This window comes from Camelina sativa, chromosome 10, assembly GCF_000633955.1.
Source record: "Camelina sativa cultivar DH55 chromosome 10, Cs, whole genome shotgun sequence".
NCBI classification, from domain to species: Eukaryota; Viridiplantae; Streptophyta; class Magnoliopsida; order Brassicales; family Brassicaceae; genus Camelina; species Camelina sativa.
Genome location: NC_025694.1, coordinates 2,848,369 through 2,862,751, shown reverse-complemented (window position 1 = coordinate 2,862,751; position 14,383 = coordinate 2,848,369). Strand labels below are relative to the sequence as shown.

The following is a 14,383-nucleotide window of genomic DNA, read 5'->3' as shown; positions in this document are numbered from 1 at the left end:
TGGTTGTGTTTTGCCATTGATATATAGCTTTTCTTTGGGAGCAGCACTCAAGACGTAGTTCATTCGATATTTCTGATTCTTTGAAAGGTAGGAGCATGCTTGTGGCTGCCATAATGGATATTGTCACTTCCAACTGTGACACAATAGAAAAGGCACCGTTTAAGTCATCGTTGCCAGGAAATGCTACGATGAGAGATATCGCTGCGGCAATTCAAGTAATTGAGGAAGGTGGTATGTATTTTGATGAGCCAGAAGAAGATGATGACAGTGACGATGGAAGAAGTGGGATTAAGGGGATTGGAATTAAAATCCTTGAAGGAACCACAGTTCTGGGACTATCAAGAACCAGTGGGCTTGCGCCGTTGGGTGACCTTAATGCTAATGCGGGAGAGGGGACTCCTAAAACATTTGCATTGCTTAGTAAACATGATAATTCTTCACAAGCTAATTTGTCATCCGCCGTCATTCCTGGCCTTTGGGATGATTTACATTGTCAACATGTCGCAGTGCCATTTGCTGCGTGGGCACTGGCAAACTGGGCAATGGCTTCTGATACAAATAGATCTCATATTCAAGAACTTGATCGTGATGGGCAAGTTGTCATGACAGCCTTAATGGCACCGGAGAGGACTGTGAAGTGGCATGGGAGTTTGGTGGCTCGGCTGTTGTTAGAGGATCTCAGTCTTCCATTAAGCGATTCTGTTTCCGACTGGAGCTCCAGTTTGCTTGCCACTGTTTCACATGCCTGTAAAACTGAGGACATCTCTTTGGCTCAAGTTGCGTTGTCTGCCTTTTTAGTTTCTGTTGACAGAAGTGACAAAGCACAGAAGATGGTAATGGAGAAGGGTCTTCATCTGATGAGAGATAGTGCTAGAAAAACAAGTAAGCACAAAGCTGTGCAAGAAGGTTTGTCAAAGGCACTAGAATTACTCTGTGCTGGTGACATGCATTTATCACTTGAAGAGAGTCAGAAATGGTCCGGAATACTACTTTCATGGGTTCTTGGAAAAGTTGCATCTGATACTGTCCAATCTTCAGCAAGAAGAATCCTTTCACGCACGTTTGAGGACTATGGACCACACTCTGTCCCGATTTCTCAGGGATGGTTAACCCTTATAATGAATGAGATTTTGAACCACAGTAAGGCGTTGTCAGCTAAAGGAGCTAGCCTACCTAAAAACGAGAAACCAAAGGTGCATAATATTTTGGTCATTGATTATGTTATCTGAACAGAGCATTGTTACGAATTATGTATATTTAGTTCAGTTACAACTTTCAGTTTTTAGATTTAATATATAACAGCTATTTGCTTTCTCATATACAGGTAGATCAGTCAAAAGTTTCTTCTGCTACTCAGTCAACCAACCAGTTAGCAGGGGCTGTGGTCAATCTTGCCATGGCTCAACTGGGTACAGTCCCGGATTCTGTCAATAATGTTCCACTGGCAGATCTGCTCCTTTCAGAGCCTTTTGCAGTGCCGATTAAGAACTTAAAGAAGGATACCGTCCCTAAATTTAATGCTGCTGAGTCTGCATTGGCAACCCTTAAGGCAATCAAGTCACTGACTGATGTTTGTGCTGAAGATTCTGTATGCCAGAACAAAATAGTTGATTTTGGTATTCTTTGTTTACTAAGGCGCTTTCTATTATGTGATGATTATGAGAAGTTAGGTGCAATTGAAGCTTATGATGCATCCAGAGCCCTAGAGGCTCGCGAGAGAACTCCTGATAGTCTTGGTGAATCTTCAATTACAGATATGCAGGATCCATGTAGTGTTAGAGTCCCAGCTAGTGCGCACATCCGAAGGCATGCTGCTAGATTGCTAACTATTCTTTCGCTTCTTCCGCAAGTCCAGAAGATCATTTTAGCTGATGAAACTTGGTGCAAATGGCTTGATGATTGTGCAAGAGGAAACATTTCCGGTTGCAGTGACCCTAAGACACAAAGTTATGCACGGGCTTCTTTGTTAAACGTATATTGCAATCAGCGAGATGGTAGTGAATCTGGAAACGGTGGCAGTTCCAAGCCAGACATCTCAGACACGAACAGCAACTGTCCTCGCTACGGAGACATGATATTTTTGATTAATCCTGGACTAGCCCATTGGAAGTGTCCTGAGAAAGAACAACAAAGTGGTAAGAAGAACGAGACCGCTAGTGAAGGTGTATCAGCAAATGCTGCTGATGCAGTAAGAGACCATGTCGGTGATGCTAGCGATCTGTCTAGTTCAATGGTACCTTCCAGCAGTGGTTCGCGTGTGCATGATCCTGAATTTGATGTTATTTTTCTTCATGGCTTGCGTGGTGGACCTTTTAAAACTTGGCGAATTGCTGAGGACAAGTCCTCTACCAAATCTGGCTTGGTGGAGAAGATTGACCAGGAAGCAGGAAAGCTGGGAACATTTTGGCCGAGTGAGTGGCTTTCAAATGATTTTCCTCAAGCTCGCTTGTTTACCCTTAAATACAAGGTATGACTGCGATTTACCCTATTTTGATGCATGCATAACCTACTTTGTTTGACAAAAGAAAATGCTTAAACGGTTAAACCTACTTGTGGGGACTTTCGTAACTACTGTCTGATCCATATGTTGTGTACTCATCTGTTCCCTGGTTGCCATTTTGATTCTCTTTGAACTATTTGATTCAGACGAACCTCACAGAATGGTCTGGAGCTAGCTTGCCTCTTCAGGTACATTTTTTTTTCATTAATTAGTTTTGAAATTATACCCTTTTTTTAATTCTTGAGAGTAGTAGTATGCGGTAATTATTTTATTAATGAAACACATATACCAATAATGTATGTTAAACCCTTGGGTCAAATATAAGCTTGCTGCAGTTTTCGGACGTAAATGTATATATGATCAGAGGAGTCAACAAAAGAGTAGATGATTGTATCTGTACATTAGTATATCCTGAGAGGTCGTGGTCTGAGCTTACAGTCTTTGTCAGTATAACTGGCATAATTTTAAAGTTACTGCTAAGGTTTAGGATAATTTGCCATTGGAATGGATTTGTTGAACAGTTTTCTTGTTTCCCTGGAAATGTTGGTCAAAGTTTGATGAGGATTATTGATTAATATTTTGCTAATTTGCAGGAAGTTAGTTCTATGATATTGGAAAAGCTTGTCTCGGCAGGCATTGGAGACAGACCTGTTGTTTTTGTGACTCACAGGTGTGACATCTCTTATGGTACCTGTCAATAGATATTTCCTTTTGCAAACTTATTTGCCCCATCTAGTGTCATCAGTGATTTATACTGTCTGGTCTGTTAATTATTAAGGCTACATCTTGGTGTTTATCTCAGTAGTGAATTACTTCATTGAATTGACATGTTGTCTCCTGGAACATGAATTCATGAATTTTGATAAAATAATGTTCATGTTGCAGTATGGGAGGCCTTGTCGTGAAGCAGATGCTACACAAAGCAAAGGAAGAAAAGCTTGATAAACTAGTTAATAACACCGCTGGAGTTGTAAGTATCAATACGTCATACATTTTATGGTTTTCTATAATCTTAAGCATCATATTTCTCTATCTTCTTGGGCTTTGTCTTAGCAAATTAGCTCTGTATAAAATATATAATGTCAACACTTGCAGATATTCTACAGTTGCCCACATTTTGGCAGCAAGCTAGCAGATATGCCCTGGCGAATGGGTCTTGTGTTGCGCCCGGCTCCATCTGTTAGTAAATACGATTCCTTTATTGAGCTGATTTAATCCTTTTATACCATCTCCAAATCTTTGTCTCTCTCTCTCTCTCTATCTGCCTAATGAGCCTTATGGATGATGAAATGTGATAGATAGGAGAGCTACGAAGTGGTTCACCAAGACTAGTGGAGCTGAATGACTTGCTTCGACAGCTCCACAAGAAAGGGGTTGTTGAAGTCCTTAGTTTCTGTGAGGTTGTTGATTTATTCGATTACACTTAATAAGAGTTCTCTTTAGATTGGTCACCACATTACACGATGCTAAATAGAATGACTGTTTTCATCATAACTCTGCAGACAAAAGTAACACCAATAGTGGAAGGCTATGGAGGATGGGCGTTTAGGATGGAGATTGTGCCAATAGAATCAGCATACCCAGGATTTGGTGAACTTGTTGTAAGTAGCTCTCCATTTATAAAAGAAACTTGGAAATCCAAAACTGTTGGTTTTTTTACTTGAAGAATATTGTGAAACAGGTGTTGGAGTCAACAGACCATATAAATTCATGTAAACCACTGAGTCGGTCGGATCCATCATATACTGAGGCGTTGCAGTTCCTGCGCAAGCTAAGCACACAGAGATCAAATTCTCATGTTAAACAGGAATCTGAGATACATGATTGATTTTAACCACACGGGGTACGTAGGTAAACGGAAGAACCCCCCGAAGAAGGAAGAATCAAGAGTGGTTTAATTGACGTCACACAGTCAATATAGTTTTCCAATTTCTTCTCTGTGTATATAAAAAAGAAACAGGGCGTAGGTTCGTTTTACACATTGTTTCATTTGTATTATTACTGAACTACAACTTTGGAGTAAATATATAAAGAAAAATTCTCAAATTTCATTGCCAAAGGTATGAAACGAAGGAATTTAAATCTTCTGTATAGAAAAGAATGGCACGATTCAGATTCTTTTTTATATAAAAAAAAATTAAAAAAAAAAAAAGTCACGTGGGAAGGTGGAAGCAAGCAAGGCAAACAAACGCGTTTCAAAAAAAAAAAAAAACACGTGACGTAACTTATTGTTGGCAAATTCCATTTTTTCCTCGGAACAAACCCAATTACTATATGACGCGTGTCCCTCATCCTCTTTTTCCCTCCCTTAAGAGTAATTTATATGTAAAAAAAAAAACAAAACAAACCCCGCCGATTTTTTTTGGTATTATAATTACTAAATTTTGCCGTTATTGCATTATGTCGTACTGTAGTGTTTTCTTAAAATTGACGTAGAGAATGATGTTATTTAACTTGTCCAACATATTAATATATTACATCCATTTCAGTTTTACATTTATCTTAAGTGATACATTGAGAAATTCATTTAAACTATATATTCATCATAGAAATACCTGCATGAAGTGCTTAATTAATGCAATTTTTCAAAATGAAAAAAAACAACAAAACAAATAAAAAGAGCATGATGAAGGGTATTTTGGTCAATTACTAAGAGAGATAGCTGTTTCATGACTTGTTCTCCAAGCTGATGGTGCAAAGGGATGCTGAGGAAACAATTTTTGATACTTTTTAGAAGCTTTTGGGCTGAAAGAGATAGAAAACGTAGAAGAGAAGCTCCCACTCCAATAAGGTCTTCGTTTCTGCTCAACACCACTGATTAATCAAGGTAATGATTTATCTCTTCATTTCTTTTTTTGATCGTTTATTGGTTAAATCTTAAATCCTTAGTTAATACTAGTACTACTTTGGTCCTGCGAGCTAGCTAGCTCTAATCACATTATCTAAGTAAGATTCACCAATTAAAGTAGGATTATTGAATGAAGTTGCGACGTCGGTTAACTAATGGATATTCCTATGTGGTTCGATCTTAGTTGTCGTCAGTGGTTAGTTACTACATTAAGTATAGCTTTCATTATCAATTTATAACCTACTAAAAGAGAAAAAGTAAAAAAAATGGATCTTCATACTTCAAAAGTTGGTTTTGTTTTGTGGTAAAAAAAAAAAGTGGAAGCTTGTCGAGCACCCTCATTCAGTTACTCTACCATCAAAAAACTTTTTATTTTATTTTGTGTATAATTAATCTCTCTTTTTTTTAATTATTTTTGTGTTTCACACACTGACACACATCGATCGATTTCGTGGTAATAACCTATGTCCTTAATAATATGTCATTGTTTTGCATTATGCACAGGTGCACACTATATAAGCATATTAATCACGTACGTACCAATTCTATCATCACGATTTTTTTTACCCAACTTGGAAAAAAAAAACCATAGTCTGATACGCAAAAACTACATTTCATTGCCTAATTTTTTGTTAGTAAAATTAGTGTTTTTTTTTTTTTTTCCCTTTCTTTTGTGTGCCCTCGTTTTGTTGTTTGTTGCTTTTGCTTAATCTACATTTATACTCAACCCTTTTAGCCGCCCTATATAATATTCACATATTTATGAATGATCTTTTTTATATATTATTATGTGATGCCCCGTTGCTTTTAATCTTGAAACTGTTAGGAAAGGAGAATATCTAGCTAGACAGAACGAAAATATATGGCTGCATTTTATATGTTTAAAACAAGTCAACACAATTAAATACGATCACTTAACGTGTAAGAACTTAGGTAACGCACATAACATTTCGGGTAGGGCCATATATACCACATTAATCGTCACAATTCACATCGTTGTATCAATAATTATCACGTTTTGAGAAGTTTTTTTCTATCTTCTCTTCATAAATGACGTTTGAGAAGATCAGAAGAAAAATTATATACTACTACTAAAACCCTATTTAATTTGTAGATTAATGTATAAATTATTGTAGAAATACAAACAACTAATAAGATAGCGAGCTAATGACTCATCATCAGTCATCACATACAAATAGTACGTAACATTTTTATCCATTACGACATTATTTATAGTTATTGAAATAAATATTTCTTTTTCGTTGAAATGTTATGAGTAAATAATACTGTACGATGTTTGCCTATTCGTTTATTCTTCTAACATTTAACGCGTGTTTCATATAAAAATGACTTATCACACATATATGTCTATATATCGATCGATTTTGTCCAAACTCCAAAGCATGAAAAACTAAAAAATAGCACGTACGTTAAATTTTTAGCCATTACATCATTATTTAGTTTACTGAGTAGATTCGTTTGCCGATGACGTAACTAATTAAAAGTGTTGTGATCTGATTCTAAAGTATATAATAAGTAATTTCTATTTTTAACCACATTTGAAAAAAAAATCAACATTTGTTTGGTATATAATTGTAGGGTACAATCAACGTTTGAGTAATACGTGACACATGATAGATGTGATATTATGTACTTTTTTCTTCTCAAAATTTAATCTTACGATTTAAATCCAATACACGTTTACAAGTTTTTGATCGCAAACACGGATATGAAAGTTTTGCATATACGCTAACTATCATGATCAATCATATATAAATGCAACAATTTGTGGTTCTTTAACAACAACAAAAAATACAGTTCTTTGTAGTGTGTGTCAACACACAGAAAGATATCCTTCAAAGACATATATATACAGTATCGTGAATACGTTACATATTTGTGACGCACACAAAAAAACAAAAAAAGTTGTATGTAATACGTCTTTGACACGCACATATTGTAAGCATTTGGCGTAGTCGAAAAGGCGGCTAAGTAGAGAGAGAGTAAACGTTTGCTTACAGCGTTATACAAAGCCCTAATTCTAATCATCATCATGCGTGCAAGCTATTTTCCATTTCCTTTAACGATTATCATTCTTACTCTCTTCAAGCTTCTTCTTTCTTCCTTTTATTCTTTCTTTATTTAATTTTTTTCCCTCTTTCTCTCCCAAATCTTTTTTTTTTCTTTTCCCGGAAAATTCTCTTCTCTCTTGTTGTTGTTTCTCCTGATAAACCCGACCAAGTTTATCTCTTCTCTTTCTCACTAATCATTTCTTTTTAAAATTTCTCTCATATATAATTGCACCTTTTGATTTTAGTATATTTCTTTCATTTTCTTGTACGCATATTTATGTTAAAACGCATTTCTAAGATCATAAATATTATTATCATTATTATTACTTGAGCTCAATCTTGCTCCGTTGGTTTTATTCATATCTTCAGAATCGGATTCGGTGCTAGCTACTACGTTCAAATGGGAAACCAAACAAGCAAAAAGCCACAGGATGCATCGGCTAAGAGCGTGCACTACACAACGGAGCTGAGATCTTACGAGGCTGCGTGTAAAGCTGACACGGAGCTTCAATCTTTCGACACGTGTTTGCAAGCACGGACGAGTCACGTGATAAGCACGCTAGCTACGGGAGTTGAGGTTCGAGCGCTCTCGTTCGATTCCTTGAAAGAAGTGACGCAGTGTTTGTTGGAGATGAACCAAGAAGTTGTGAAAGTGATATTGGATTGCAAGAAAGACATATGGAAGAATCAAGAAATGTTTGAGCTCGTCGAAGATTACTTTGAGAACAGCTTGAAGACGCTTGATTTTTGTGCTGCTTTGGAGAAGGGCTTGAGACGAGCTCGTGATAGTCACCTTTTGATTCTTGTTGCTCTTCAGCAGTTTGAAGATGAGAGCCTTGTTCAAGGTAACACTTTTTAATTTATTTCTCTTTGTTTAATTTTCTTGGTATTTAATATATTAATTACATAAAGTTTCATCTTGTGATTGTCTTGTCCTAATCCCGTTTTACTCATATGAAAATGTATTCTAAATTGACATTTCTAATTTTCAAATCCTGGGATGGAAATTAAATAAGTTTCTGTGAATACAAGTAATTTTTTTTTTTTTGCTGTTAAGTAATACTATATAATATATATAATAATTAAATTAATTATTCCTAATTTTTTGTTTGAAAAAAAAAATCCTGTCTTAATTAGAATTTGACTTTTGACACTGATCATCTTATGGTTCGTAGGTGGGAACGGATACAAGAAGACACTTGAAGAGCTAAAGAATTTCAAAGATGCGGAGAGTCCTTTCAACGAAGACTTCTTCAAAATGTTCCAATCTGTTTACAAACAACAGATGGTGATGCTTGAGAAGCTTCAGCTTCGTAAGAACAAGCTTGACAAGAAGCTTAAATGCATCCACACTTGGAGGAAGATCTCCAGCATCATATTTGTTGCTACCTTCGCCACAGTGCTCATCTGCTCTGTTGTGGCTGCGGCTATGGCAGCTCCTCCTGTGGCTGCGGCTCTGGCTGCAGCTACGGCAGTGCCGCTAGGCTCCATGGGAAAGTGGATCGACTCGCTGTGGAAGAACTACGAGAATGCACTCAAAGGGCAGAAGGAGGTGATCAGTTCCATGCAGGCAGGGACATTTGTGGCGGTTAAAGATTTGGATAATATCCGGGTTTTGATCGAACGGTTGGAGATTGAGATCACCGGGATGGTGAAGAGTGCGGAGTTCGCTGTGGAGCATAACGCAGTCAAGATTGGCATTGATGATATCAAGAAGAAACTTGAGGTGTTTAAGAAGAACGTAGAGGAATTGGGGACTCAAGCTGATTTGTGTAGCAGAGATATTAGAAGGGCAAGGACTGTGATTCTTCAAAGGATCATCAAGCATCCTAATAATGCTAGTAGCAGCAACTGAACAACACAAACAAATAAAACTAGCCAGTTTCTCTCTTCTTCAACACCTGAATGATGAAGACTATAAATAATAGTACAGATTCTCTCTGAGTTTTTACTATCAATTAATGTTCAATAACTCAAAACTACTGTTTATGATAATTGTTGCAATTTCTATATTCTTTTTATGACTGAAAAGTGAAAACAATGAAAGAATTTTTTTTCACATTAGAGACTATAGTAAGTAAATTTTAATTTAATAAAATTGTGAAAAGTATCAATGGCTTCTAAATTTTCAGAGATATGGATTTATGTGAGTTTTTAAATGATATGAATTTTAATATCAAATTAAATGATAATAATAATAATACTAATTAATGATAAAAATAATATGAAAATATCAGTAGCTTTTAAATTTTTTGTTAATATTTAATCTAAAATTAGATTACTTTTCCTCTAATATATATGTGTATAAATTAACCACTAATTATATATTAATGTATTAGTTATATATATGTATATAGTATGAAGTATATATATATATATGAATATAAGTTTATTTCTCTTTGTCTCTCCCAAATCTGTTTTCTTTAACAGTGTTGTTGCCTCCTCTGGTACGCCCGACTAAGTTTATCTTTTTCTCACTAATCATTTCTATCAGTCTCGATCTTTTGTTAAACGCATTTTTACTATAAGATAATCTGTCTTATTCATCTTTAGAATCGAACTTGGAACTGCGTTAATAATGGGAAACAGATCAAGCAAACGTTCTAAGACAACGGCTATTGATACCAAAAAAAAGAAAAAAAAGACATCGGCTAAGATCTATGCAACGGAATTTAAAACGTACGAGGCTGCATGTAAAGAAGACACGGAGATCCAGTCTTTCGACAGGCGTATGCACACACGGATGAGTAACGTGATAAGCACGCTATCTACGGGCGTTGACGTTGAGGGTCGAGCGGTCTCGTTCGATTCCTTGAAAGTAGTGACGGAGAGTTTATTGGACATGAACCAAGAAGTTGTGAAAGCGGTAATGGATTGCAAGAACGATATATGGAAACATAAAGAAGTGTTTGAGCTCGCTGTAGATTTCTTTGACAATAGCACGAAGACGCTCGACTTCTGTTATGCTTTGGAGGAAAGCATGTGTCTGGTTGGTAGTAATCACCAGTTGATTCTTTCTGCTATTCGGCAGTTTGAAGATGAGAGACTTGTCCGAGGCAAAACTTTTTATATCTTCCTCTGTTTTTTTTCGTAGTTTTATATATTTATGTAACTTTTGTTTAACACTTTGTTTTCTGTTTTTTGGTTGGCAGGAGGGAACGGATACAAGAAGACACTCAAAGAGCTGAAGAAATTCAAAGACGCAAAGACTCCTTTTGGCGAAGACTTCTTCAAGATGTTCCAAATCGTTTACGAACAACAAATGCTGATGCTTGAGAAGCTTCAGATTCGTACGAAGAGGCTCGACATTAAGCTCAAGCGCATCCGCACATGGCGAAAAATCTCCAGCATCATCTTCGTGGCTACCTACGCCACTCTGCTCATCTGCTCTGTTGTGGCTGCGGCTATTGCGGCTCCTCCTGTGGCTGCGGCTCTCGTTTCTGTCATAGTGCCAATGGGTTCCATGGGGAAATGGCTCCACTCGCTGTGGAAGAAATATGAGACTGCAGTTAAAGGACAAAAAGACGTGTTCTTTTCGATGCAGGTAGGGACGTTTGTGGCAGTTAAGGATTTGGATAATATCCGGTTATTGATCCAACAGTTGGACAATGAGATCAAGATGATGGTGACGAGTGCGGAATCTGCGGTGGAGCATCATGATACAATCAAGATTCAGATCCATGAGATTAAGAAGGTTCTTTCGGTGTTTAAGAAGAAAATAGAAGAATTGGGGAATCGAGCTGATTTGTGTAGCAAAGATATTATAAAAGCAAGGGAGGTGGTTTTCCATAAGATCATTAATCATACCTGAAATGGTTGTAGCAGCAACTGAACAAAACAAACAAACAAAGACTAGTACATATTCTAGCTATCTTGAGTTTTACTATCAATATGTTCAATAGTTCAATACTACTATTTATTATATTTTTTTGCAATTTCTGTATTCTTTGATGATTGAAAACAATGATGGTAGACAAGTCTTTGTCACATTTGAGACTCTATCAGTAACTAAAATGCTTCGGCCATGTGTTTGTAGTAATTTCCAAGCACAAAGACAAGTATCTCTGCCACTCGGACTAAACCGTATTCAAAAGCTAAAAACTCCACCTCCCTTTTCTGTCTATGGAGAGACTTGTTGGAAAAAGAAACATGCGTAGTATACAGCTAATTAAGCTACCAAAATCAGATCCCTATAACCTATATCTTATACGCGATCACTACTTCTTTCTAATTTTCATTTTCCTGATCCCTATCAATATGCATGAGAGTGGGCTAATATAATAAAAGTCTAAAAGGAACTCAAAAGTACAAAACTATAGATCATGAGTTTGGGATCTGAAAACTAGCTAGGGCAAAGGAACTGTACGTGATAGGAGTACTCAAACTGACCAAACACCTAATTAGGTAATATGTTAATTAATTTTAAAAGTTTTAATAAAATTACATATCAACTTTAATATAAAATTGTGAAAATATCAATGGATTTTAAATTTTTGTTAATTTATGGGATATGGATTTATATGATTTTTAAATTGATATGAAATTTAATATCAAAATAAAAAGTAATGTAGAAAATTTCAATATCTTTTATAATTTTGTTAATATATACATCATACAATCTAGAATCCTTATTATTTTCATCTTATGTAAGTAAAACCAACTTTCTTTTTTGACATGTAAGGAAACCCCAATTTACATATATTAATCAGTCAATATACATTAATTAGTTGTATAGATGGATAAATTCATTCACTATTTAAATTAATTAGTATATGATGGATTTTAAATTTAATATAAAATTGTGAAAATATCAATGGATTTTAAATTTTTGTTAATTTATGGGATATGGATTTATATGATTTTAAAATGATATGAAATTTAATATCAAATTAAATAAATAAAGAGTAAATTAGAAAATATCAATATCTTTTATAATTTTGTTAATATATATACATCATACAATCTAGAATTCTTATTATTTTCATCTTATGTTTAAAACCAACTTTCTTTTTTGACATGTAAGGAAACCCCAACTTACATTGATTAGTTATATAGATGGATAAATATCATAAATTAATCACTATCTATAATAATTAGTATATGATGCAACATATATATATATAGATATATATATATATATGTATACAAGTGTTTGTGTTCTCTTTGTCTCTTCCAAATCTGTTTTCTTTTACTGTGTTGTTGCCTCTGGTACGTCCGACTAAGTTATATATTTTTCTCACTAATCGTTTCGCTCAGTCTCGACCTTTTGTTTTAGTCTATAGATTCTTTTTTAATCTGTGTACGCATTTGTATGTTTTAAACGCATTGGTTGATCTGTTTTATTCATCTTCAGAATCGAATTCGGAACTGCGTTAATAATGGGAAACAGAACAAGCAAAAATTCAATGAAGACATCGGCCAAGGTCTACACGAGGGAACTGAGAGCGTACGAGGCTGCATGTAAAGAAGACACGGAGATCCAGTCCTTCGACACGCGTATGCACGCACGGACGAGTCACGTGATAAGCACACTAGCTAAGGACGTTGAGGTTCGAGCGCTCTCGTTCGATTCCTTGAAAGAAGTGACGCAGTTTTTGTTGGAGATGAACCAAGAAGTTGTGAAAGTGATCTTGGATTGCAAGAAAGACATATGGAAAGATAAAGAAATGTTTGAGCTCGTTGAAGATTACTTTGAGACTAGTTTGAAGACGCACGAATTCTATGATGCTTTGGCGGACAGCCTGCAGCGGGTTCGTAGTAATCACCACTTGATTCTTGGTGTTCTTCGGCAGTTTGAAGAAGAGAGCCTTGTTCAAGGCAAAACTTTTATTTTTTTCCTCTCTTTTATTCGTGGTTTTAAACAGAGAATGGGAAAACTTAAAATAAAACGTTCTTACCTTTTTAACACTTCGATTTATATTTTTGGTTTTGGCAGGTGGGAACGGATACAAGAAGACACTTGAAAAGCTGAAGAATTTCGAAGACGCACAGAATCCTTTCGGCCAAAACTTCTTCAACATGTTCCAATCTGTTTACACACAACAGATGCTAATGCTTGAGAAGCTTCAGCTTCGTAGGAAGAAGTCCGACAAGAAGCTCAAGCACAACTGCTCCAGCATCGTCTTCGTGGCTACCTATGCCACTGTGCTCATCTGCTCTGTTGTGGCTGCGGCTATATCCGCTCCTCCTGTGGCTCCGGCTCTCGCTGTTCCAGTGCCACTGGGTACCATGGGGAAATGGATCGACTTGCTGTGGAAGAACTATGAGAAAGCACTCAAAGGACATAAAGACGTGATCAGTTCGATGCAGCCAGGGACATATGTAGCAGTGAAGGATTTGGATGATATTCGGTTATTGATCCAAGAGTTGGATATTGAGATCAGGAGTATAAAGAAGAGTGATAAATATGCGGTGGAACTTAAAGCAGTCATGATTGGGGTCAATGCCATTAAGAAGATTCTTGAGGTGTTTGAGAATAATATAGAGGAATTGGAGACTCAGGTGGATTTGTGTAGCAGAGATATTAGAAGGGCAAGGACTGTCATTCTCCAGAGGATCATCAATCATCCCATAATGGTAGTAGCAGCACCTGAAAAAAATACCCAAAAAGAACTCAGTTCTCTCTCTTCTTAAGCTTTCTGCTGCAAATAATGAAATTCTCGAAGACTCTATAAACAGTAGTACAGATTCATTCTGATTCTATAATATCAGTGTTCAATAACTCAAACTGTTTATGATGACTCTTGCATATTTTTGTATTCTTTGATGATTGACATTTAAAACAATGAGAGAGAAGTCTTTTCACTTTTGAGACTATCAGTAAATGATGATTCTGAGAGAAGTGGTAGACTAATATACTAAAATGAACTCAAATGCTCAAAACTAATTCATAAGTGTGGAATCTGAAAACTAGGGGAGTGTCAGTTAAAGGAACTGTGACAGGATTCAGTTCTGCTAAACTCC

At 36.1% G+C, this 14,383-nt stretch overlaps 4 protein-coding genes across 8 annotated transcripts in view; all 4 read left to right on the top strand.

The window, feature by feature from the left end:
- The window catches only part of LOC104716713, an 8,027-nt gene extending 3,481 nt beyond the window's left edge, over nt 1–4,546 (top strand). The window contains exons 2-10 of one of the 5 annotated variants that reach the window (XM_010434131.2): nt 45–1,193; nt 1,325–2,467; nt 2,647–2,688; nt 3,094–3,170; nt 3,386–3,470; nt 3,596–3,679; nt 3,799–3,900; nt 4,003–4,101; nt 4,182–4,546. In XM_010434131.2, coding sequence (XP_010432433.1) covers nt 45–1,193; nt 1,325–2,467; nt 2,647–2,688; nt 3,094–3,170; nt 3,386–3,470; nt 3,596–3,679; nt 3,799–3,900; nt 4,003–4,101; nt 4,182–4,328 — 2,928 coding nt within the window. In that variant the 3' untranslated portion in view covers nt 4,329–4,546. Of the gene's footprint in view, nt 1–27; nt 1,194–1,324; nt 2,468–2,646; nt 2,689–3,093; nt 3,171–3,385; nt 3,471–3,561; nt 3,684–3,798; nt 3,901–4,002; nt 4,102–4,181 lie in introns of those variants that run through there. The other 4 variants (XM_019231357.1, XM_019231356.1, XM_019231358.1 and 1 more) reach the window with 4 other exon arrangements.
- LOC104716712 (UPF0496 protein At4g34320) lies at nt 7,201–9,444 on the top strand. Its single transcript, XM_010434129.2, has 2 exons — nt 7,201–8,265; nt 8,596–9,444. Exons 1-2 carry the CDS (start codon nt 7,821–7,823, stop codon nt 9,273–9,275), a joined length of 1,125 nt encoding a protein of 374 aa, XP_010432431.1. The 5' UTR covers nt 7,201–7,820; the 3' UTR covers nt 9,276–9,444.
- Nucleotides 9,999–11,363, top strand: LOC104716711 (UPF0496 protein At4g34320-like). The gene is made up of 2 exons (XM_019231007.1): nt 9,999–10,438; nt 10,574–11,363. The coding sequence occupies exons 1-2, from the start codon at nt 9,999–10,001 to the stop codon at nt 11,229–11,231; spliced, it is 1,098 nt and encodes a 365-aa protein (XP_019086552.1). The 3' UTR covers nt 11,232–11,363.
- LOC104716710 (UPF0496 protein At4g34320-like) lies at nt 12,456–14,178 on the top strand. The gene is made up of 3 exons (XM_010434126.2): nt 12,456–12,628; nt 12,774–13,237; nt 13,356–14,178. The coding sequence occupies exons 2-3, from the start codon at nt 12,799–12,801 to the stop codon at nt 14,051–14,053; spliced, it is 1,137 nt and encodes a 378-aa protein (XP_010432428.1). The 5' UTR covers nt 12,456–12,628; nt 12,774–12,798; the 3' UTR covers nt 14,054–14,178.

Excerpts from the sequence above, each read along its gene's own strand:
- LOC104716712 (XM_010434129.2), top strand. The coding sequence starts at position 7,821 with ATGGGAAACCAAACAAGCAAAAAGCCACAGGATGCATCGGCTAAGAGC. Across the intron at positions 8,266-8,595 it reads AGATGAGAGCCTTGTTCAAG|GTGGGAACGGATACAAGAAG; the intron begins GTAACACTTTTT and ends TATGGTTCGTAG.
- LOC104716711 (XM_019231007.1), top strand. The coding sequence starts at position 9,999 with ATGGGAAACAGATCAAGCAAACGTTCTAAGACAACGGCTATTGATACC. Across the intron at positions 10,439-10,573 it reads AATCACCAGTTGATTCTTTC|AGGGAACGGATACAAGAAGA; the intron begins TGCTATTCGGCA and ends TTGGTTGGCAGG.
- LOC104716710 (XM_010434126.2), top strand. The coding sequence starts at position 12,799 with ATGGGAAACAGAACAAGCAAAAATTCAATGAAGACATCGGCCAAGGTC. Across the intron at positions 13,238-13,355 it reads AGAAGAGAGCCTTGTTCAAG|GTGGGAACGGATACAAGAAG; the intron begins GCAAAACTTTTA and ends TGGTTTTGGCAG.